General features: G+C 40.8%; 1 protein-coding gene across 1 annotated transcript in view; it reads right to left on the reverse strand.

Moving 5' to 3' along the window:
- Positions 1–2,049, reverse strand: part of LOC309859338 (GDNF family receptor alpha-1-like) — a gene marked incomplete at both ends in the record, with an annotated part of 45,045 nt that extends 42,996 nt beyond the window's left edge. The window contains 2 exons of the mRNA XM_082719987.1: positions 1,080–1,416; positions 1,962–2,049. Of these exons, the coding sequence (XP_082576113.1) occupies positions 1,080–1,416; positions 1,962–2,049 (425 nt within the window). The remainder of the gene's footprint in view (positions 1–1,079; positions 1,417–1,961) is intronic.
- Between the last annotated feature and the right edge of the window lie 6,674 nt (positions 2,050–8,723).

Consider the following 8,723-nt stretch of genomic DNA (forward strand, 5'->3'; position numbering starts at 1 on the left):
AGAAATGGGGAGCCTATAAGCCAACGAGCACATAGTCATACCCTCCTCTGTTTGTCTGCCTGTAAACACTCATGGAGTGCACAGGATTTGGTCAGAGAAGGCGTTCGAAGGCTCCTGGCTCTGCCCTGGGGACAAAACACAGCTGTTGTCAAAATGGTGCCCTCTCTGAACCTCCAGCCGGGGATCCCGCCCCCGTGTCTGGGAGCAGCAAGCTCATCACCTCAGGCTACAAAGACTTGGTCTCTGCTGATCAGAATCGGCTTGCTTCCATCAGCAACTAAATTCAACCCCAAGATTTAGAAGGACACCCATCAAATTATTGACAGTGACAGTTGGTGGAAAGTGGGTGCAGAGTGAAAGGGGTCACTCTATATTCCTTAAAACAAAACAAAACAAAACAAAACAACAACAACAACAAATAACAACCATGGAGAGTATGTTCATGGATTCCTTCAAAAAGTAAAATACATTTTTAAAAAATGGCCAAAAAGGCAAAGGAAGCCACAGTTTTCAACAACAGGGCCAGGCTTAGCAGGGTTTCCGCTGGGAGCTGAGTGGGAGGGTGCCTACTTTCCTTAGCCACGGGGATGACTGAATGGCCCGAGGCATTCTGGAAGTTCTTTTCAGGGATGGACACAGCTCAGGCTCTCACGATGGTCTCTCCCAGGCTTAGACCTTGACTGTCAAGAGCCTCTCTATTTGCCACTCCCCCCACCACCAACTGAGTTAACCCCTAAGATCCCAGCAGCAGCCCAGAGTTTGCTGAGTGGGCGTGAGTTTTCACGCTCACCTGGCCTCAGGTGACCCTCTATGCTTACTAAGCACCCCTCAAAGCATTCCCCAATTAAAGACGGGAACATCCCTCATTAAAAACGCCTGACTAGCTCTGGAAGAACCTGGGGCCGAGGGTCGAGGTCTGTTTCTGGCCAGCAGGCTCCACTGCCTGCCCTCCCCTTGGCTTCCCTGCCCCAAACAGCCGCCCTGTAGAAACCCAGAAAACAGGAGCTCGGCCAGGAAAGCAGCCGCAAAGGTTTTCCCGGCCGAGCTCCTTCATCACCCAGCCCCCAGCGCCTGCTTACCTGCAGATGTAATTCGTCTTGCAGGAGTCCTGCAAATTCAGGCAGTTGGGCTTCTCCCTCTCCTCATAGGAGCACACGGGCACGATGGTCTGCCGCCGCCGCTCGGTGCACGCGATGTCCCGGCAGGAGCAGAAGAGCATCCCGTAGCTGTGCTTGGCGGGGACCTTGTCAAAGAACTGCCGCAGGGCCTTGTGGCACTTGCGCCGGTTGCAAACCTCGTTGGACATGCTGGTGGTGCACGGGGTGAGGTAGGCGGACCGGTACTTCTTGCAGGTGTCGTCGAGGTTACAGGCCTTGGCGGCGTCCAGGCAGTTGTTCCCCTTGGGCACGGGCTCCACTGCAGAGAAGAGAAAGGCAGGCGTGACCCCAGGGTGGGGGGCCCCGAGGCTCACATTCGCTCTGTTCTACCTGAGGCTCGGCCGGGTCCCGGGTGATGCTGGGAGCTCTGATCAGCTCTGTGTCTTGAAGCTAATAGGTAATGAGTTCATGACAAGGAGAAAGTATATGGAGTGCAAAGGCTGGGAGCCCAGGGCAGCCCACAAGCCCCTAGCAGTCCCTTAGATGGATAATTAGGTGGTACTGAGTGAGGCCAAAAGGAGCCAAAGGAGCCAAGGCACCTGCCTGATGAGGTATAAACAAGGCAACAGGAGAACACGTTTCCAGCTCCTGGTTGGTAAACTAAAATTAGGATAAAAGAAAAAGGCAACAAATTATATACTTGTTCATTATACAGTATATAAAATGATATGCTGAATCTAAGTATAATTGCCATGCAATCCTCCAGGAATATAATTATGTAATAAATGCATATAGTACATGCTAATTACTATATGATTACAGAGTAATTACATGGTTATTTGAGCCCAGAAGACAAACTATTACGCCAGCTCTCTAAACAGGAAGAAGTAACTACAGCGAACTTGTGTTTAAGTTCTAGCTCACAGGCCACTGGAAGAAAACCAGAATACATTACGTGAAAATTTGCAAACCTCAATTACCACTTAACTTGCCACATACAATATGTGGGATCCATGAGTATTGAGGACTGCAAACTAGAAAAATTCAGCGAGGATTCTGGATAGGATTTCAATGGGCTTAAAAACCATAGGCCTCAGGAATCTTATAAAACATATGTTGCCTTCTACCCAAGCTCTCTGTGCTCGTGCTCAGAGAAAACAGGGTTGTCCACTGCCATGCTGCCCACTGTGCCTGGAGAGAGAGCACAGGGGAAGCAGGGCCCACTGCAGCAGCCAAGCAGACTGGCGGACAGGCCCAGGCCCAATGCCACAAGTTAAAAGATGAGCAGACAAGGTTAATGTAGCTTGACATGATGACACAGGTGTTTTCACAGGAGGGAAGTGATGGAAAAACCTTGTAGGGCCTGGTTATAAGGGGATCCATGGAAAACCGATCATTAGGTGTAGCAGTGACCTTCTGGAGACAGCAAAGAGGTAGAAGACAACCTCGCTCAGTTGTGAGAATTGTTTTCCCCACACCCTTCCACTAAGTTCCTGCTCAGGCCTCGGCCCCTGCTTTGGTTCTGGAACGCCCGTTCATTCTCCTTGTGCCCTGGTCAGTGGAGGCCACGAAGGCATTTGGGAAATTACAAGAGGCCAGAGAACTGATTAAGAGAGGAGAAAGGGTCCAAAAGACAGGGCAGTGCACTTAGTGTACATTCAAAGGGCACATGGCACATTCCCCAACCTTAAAGAAGGCAACCCTGTCAGCAGTGTGACAACAAGGATGAACCGTGAGGGCATTATGCTAAATGAAATAAACCAGTCATAAGAGGATAACTACTATATGACTCCACTTACAGGAGGTTCCTAAAACACTCAAGCTCAGACAAACGGAGAGTACAATGCTAATGGCCAGGGCTTGAGGAGGCAGAAATGGGGAGTTTCTATTCAAGGGGCATCAAGTTTTAGTTCCGCAAAAGGAGTAAGTTCTAGAAGTCTGCCATCCAACACCATGCCTACCGCCAGTGCTGCTGTATTGTACACTTAAAAATCTGTTGAGAGGGTAAATCTCCTGTTAAATCGTCTCACTACAATTTTTTTCTTAAATGTAAGTAAGTGAAGGGCACACAAAGAGAGTCTACATTTCAGGCAGCGAGAAAGACCCCCTGTTTCATGATGGTGTGTCTTGCTTTAAGAAAGCCCAGGAGGCAAAAGTCTAAAGTCACCCAATTACACCCTGGCACCACGAGCCAGTACCCTAGTATGCCTTAGGTTCGTGTTTCTGCGATGACATCTGAATCCAACTATTTAATGTGAAGGCAATAAACAAGACATGCAGCCCTTCTTGGGTAAGCAGGACAAGAAGCCAGCGGCCGCACAGAGATCCCTGTTGCTTTAACAAGCACACCTGGTACATTTTCTCCATCATGACCTTCCCAGACCAGCTTCTCTCTGGCTCCTCTGCCTTCACACTCAAGCTCCTCTGCACTCAAGAAATGAAATAGGCACCATGTGCCCGGACGGCATCACCAGGACCTACAGGCCTTGGTAACCCTTCCTGTCTTTTCCTCTTTTGAGACTTTTAATGTTGTGCTGTTGGGCCCGTCAACAACAGTGGTTTATATTCTCAAAGGTCTAGAGTTTCACAGAAGATTTCTAAATTACCCATTTTTCATGAGAGTCTAAAATAAATTAATATAACCAAAGACCAAATTCTGGACCATCTGGATTAGGCCCTGCAGGCGAGATACAGGAACATAATTTTACTGCCTGCATTTACACTTGTCCTGGTATTGAATGGTGTTTTACAATCTCTAGCTAAAAAGGGAAGAATAGAGGTGCAGAGATGCACCTAACACCTAAATGATGTAGCCAGTGATATAGGAACAAACAGTTGAAAGAAGTTCAGATGGAGGAAAATGGCGGAAGACTTAAGGCATCACATGACAGCCAGTAACACAGGCCTGCTCAACTCCAGAAAACTCAGGCTGACACAGGAGTCTATCCCAATTGGAAGCACTGATTTAGCTTCAACAAAATGGTATTTTACCCCTTACATGAATGTCATTAACTTGCATTTCATTGTTTACAAAGTTCTGTTCATATTTAACTTGTGTGTATTGTTTTTACAGTTGTGTAAAATTACAAAATAAAAGTGTATAGTTCTGGGGCGCCTGGGTGGCTCAGTGGGCTAAGCCGCTGCCTTCGGCTCAGGTCATGATCTCAGGGTCCTGGGATCGAGTCCCGCATCAGGCTCTCTGCTCAGCAGGGAGCCTGCTTCCCTATCTCTCTCTCTCTCTCTCTGGCTGCCTCTCCGTCTACTTGTGATTTCTCTCTGTCAAATTAATAAATAAAAGCTTTAAAAAAAAAACTGTATAGTTCTATGTTCATGTGTCAAATAAAATTATAGTAAAAAATTATAAAATTAAACACATAAGGTCAAGGAAATTTATTTTTCTTTCTTAAAGTAAACTGTATAATATATAAGTTTTTTTAAAAAATTGGTCTGGAGAGAGGCTCCTTGACATGGGTCTTGGCAATGAAATTTGGGATATGACACAAGCAACAACATCAAAAATAAACAAAGGGGATGATATCAAACTAAAAATCTTCTGCACAGCAAAGGAAACCATTAATACCATGAAAAGGCAGGCTATGAAATAAGAGGAAATATTTCAAATCATATATCTGATGGGGGTTAATATCCAAAATGTATAAATAACTCAGACAACTCAGTAACAAAGTAATAATTATGATAATAATAATAATAATAATAATTCCATTTAAAAATGAGCAAAAAACCTAGATAAACATTTTGCCAAAGGAGATATTCCGATGGCCAACAGGTACTTGAAAAGATGCTCAGCATCACTAATCATCAAGGAAATGGATATCAAAACCCTATTGAGCTATCAAAGTACACCTGTTAGAAGGGCTAATGTCAAGCCAAGAAATAATAAATTGTGCGGGGGAAAAGGGAACCTTGGGCACTGCAGGTAGGATTGTAAATTGACACAACCATTATGAAAGACGGTGTGGACTTTCTTTGAAAAATCAAAAATAAAACTATCATGTGATCCAACAACTCCACTTCTAGGCATACATGTGAAGGAAACCAAATCACTATGTCAGAGAGATCTGAACCCCTATTTTCACTGAAATGTTATTCACAATAGGCAAGACATGGAAACAACTGAAGTGTCTGTCAGTAGATAAATGGGTAAAGAAAACAGGCTGTATATACACACAATGGAATAATATTCAGCTGTAAAAAAGGAAATCCTGCCATGATAAGTAACAAAAGTCAGATAAAGAAAAATACAGTATGATCTCACTTTTATGTGGCATCTAAACACACACACACACACCATCAAAAAAACCAAACTCATAGGAAAAAAAAAAAATCAGCTTTGTAGTCACCAGAGGCAGAGGAAGGTGAACTGAATGTAGGTAGCCGAAAGGTACAGACTCTGAGTTATAAGATACATATGTGGGGCGCCTGGGTGGCTCAGTGGGTTAAAGCCTCTGCCTTCGGCTCAGGTCATGGTCCCAGGGTTCTGGGATCGAGCCCCGCATTGGGTTCTCTGCTCTGCGGGGAGCCTGCTTCCTCCCCCCTCTCTCTCTGCCTACCTCTCTGCCTACTTGTGATTTCTCTCTCTCTGTCAAGTAAAAAAAATCTTAAAAAAACAAAAAGATACATATGTAATGGGAAATGTCAAGTAAATAAAATCTTAAAAAAAAAAAGATACATATGTAATGGGAAATGTCATGTACAACATGATGACTATAGTTAACAATGTTCCATGCTATATCTGAAAATTGCTAAGAAAATAAATCCTAAAAGTTTTCATCAAATACACAAAGACAATTTTTTCTTTTTCTGTGTATCTATAGGAGGTAACAGATGTTAACTAAACTTGTGATTATCGTTTTGCAATATACACAAGTCGAGTCATTTCAAACTTCTACAGAGCTGTCTGTTAATTATATCTTAAGAAAATTAAAAGAAAAACATTGGTCTAGTGTGTTCCTGCTTTATTACAATAATGTCAGCTTCCTTTTTGAAGTTGGTAAAACTACATACACCATGATTTTTTCCTTCTTAATGTTACCAAAAAGAAAAGTGATATCTTAAAGTAAAAGCTCTGTACAAAGTGGGAATAGAATGAATTATTTTATGTCCAAACCAACTGCTTAAATTTTACTTCATTTAGCAAACTCACTTTCAGCTGATTCAGTTTTCATCAATACATAACCCAGCCAGTGCACCATCTCTTTACCATTATTTCAGAGCCTGTGACAAATCCAGAATGCACAACCTGAAACATTCAGAGAAGCAAACAAAACAAAACAAAACAAGTGAATTCATGTCCTGCACACAGGTCAGTGTGGGACTAGCTTTTTGTTTCTGATTCTCATTCACACAAAATATTCTCATGACCCTTTTTCCAACTTTTTATGTGAGGCCAATCTTACCCAAAAAGCAGAACCTGGTAAAGACGAAAGAAGAAAACTGCAGACTAATATTCCTTACGTAGATTCAAAAAGTTCGGTAGATAGCATTTAGCAATATGTTAAAAGGATAACGTACCAAGCTCAACTTGGGTTTATCTCAGAATGTGAGGCTGGTTTAGCATTTAAAAATTAACATAATTTATCATATTAACTAACCAGAAGAAAACCATATGGCTGCTTAAGTGGACAAAGAAAAAGTGTTCAACGAATTTCAGCACTCCTTCCACAATAGAAAATGCTCAGCAATCTAAGAATAGTAAAAAACCTTTATCTGATTAAGGGCATTTATGAAAAACCTACAAATAAAAATCATATTAAAAGTGAAATATTGACTTTTCCCCCATAATGTTAGAAACAGATGAAGGATATTCACTCTTACCACCTGTAGTCAACACTGGTGGACTAGGACTAGAGGCCCTAACCATTGCAATTAAGCAATGAAAAGAAATAAAAGGTGTAGAGATTGGAAAGGATGACATTTCTATTTGCAGATGACTTGGAAAATCTTAAATAATTTACAAAACAACTATTAGAATCGGTAAGTGTATTTACCAAAGTCAAAGGGTATAAAATTATATATAATAACCAGTTGCATTTTTTAAACTATTAACAAAGTTTTAGGAAATAAAATTTAAAAACATAATTTCATTTGTAAGAGAACCAAAAAAGGAGTGCTTAAAAATGAACAAAAGACATGCAAGTTCTCTACATTGAAAACTAAAAAGCACTGCTGAGAAAATTAAGGAAGACCTAAATAAATGGAAATAGATACCATGTTCATGGATCAGAGAACTCAGTATCATTAAGATACCAGTTATCTTCAAATCATACTATGTTTTGACATAGGCAAGTAGATTCTAAAATTTATATGGAAATGCCAATGACATAGCATAGTCAAAGCAATCTGAAGAACAACAAAGTTGAAAGAGTTTATACTGATCCCAAAATTTACCACAAAGCTGTACGCATCAAGACAGTGGGGTACAACACAGGCATCAACAAGTCAATAAATGGAACATAAAACAGAACTTGGCTTAAATACACCCACACACCTAGAGTTATTTGTTTTTTGACAAAGTCACTAAAAAATATCTAACAGTATTAGAATAATTAAAAATCAATGTAAAAAAATAAAAACAAAACCCCTTATTTCACACCATACATAAAAATTAATACAAGATGGATCACAGACTTAAACCTAAAAGTCAAAATCACATTTTTTTTATTAAGAAAAAAGATAATATTGGAAGTAGGCGAAGATTTCTTAGGACCACGGAAAGCCAAAACATAAAAGAAGAAAATTGGTATGTGAGATTCCAATAAAATTAAAAAGCTCAGCTCATCAAAAGACAGTGATAAAAAATGAAGAAAAGGAACAGACAAATCACAGACTAGAAGAAAGTAATTGCAAAACACTATCTGACAAAGGACCAGTATCTAAAACATATGTAGAATACCCAAGACTCAACAATAAGAAACAATCCAATTAAAAAGTAGGTGAAACATGTGAGCAGACACTCCACAAAAGAAGATATATGAATGGCCAATAAGCACATGAAAAGCACTCAGGATCACTAGTTATCAGGCAAATAAATGGAAAAGAAAACCACAATGAGATCTGCTATACACCCACCACAGTGGTTAAAATTAGTCTGACAACCCAAATACTTTCAAAGATGTTGAGCTTCTCCATTGTTGGCGGGAGTGTAAAACGGTCCAATCATTTTGGGAAGCTACTGAGCAGGTTTTTAATAAAATGAAGCACACCACTACCCTATAACCCAGTATTTCCACTTCTAGGTATTCATCCAAGAGACATGGGGATATATGCCCATAAAAAGGAATAAGAGTACAATTATACTATATTGATAATAATCATTTTATTATTTTTTTTGTGTTTCTTAGGCTTTGTTGTTCTTTTCTGTCTCCTTTGGAGTTAAACACTTTTTAGTATTCTATTTTTGTCTCTAGCAGTTCCTTGGTAAGTTATTTTAGGAGTGACAATATATACACTTAACTTTTCAGAGTCTGCTCAGAATCTGCATTTTAACCACTTGGACTCCTATGTCAAAACCTCGCCAACAATTCTGTCAGTTTACCAAGTGCTCTTCATTTATTGCTGCCAAATGTATTCCATCTGTACAAATTAAGAGCTCTATGAAATAATGTT

This window comes from Mustela nivalis (genome assembly GCF_964662115.1).
Source record: "Mustela nivalis genome assembly, chromosome: 2".
NCBI lineage: Eukaryota > Metazoa > Chordata > Mammalia > Carnivora > Mustelidae > Mustela > Mustela nivalis.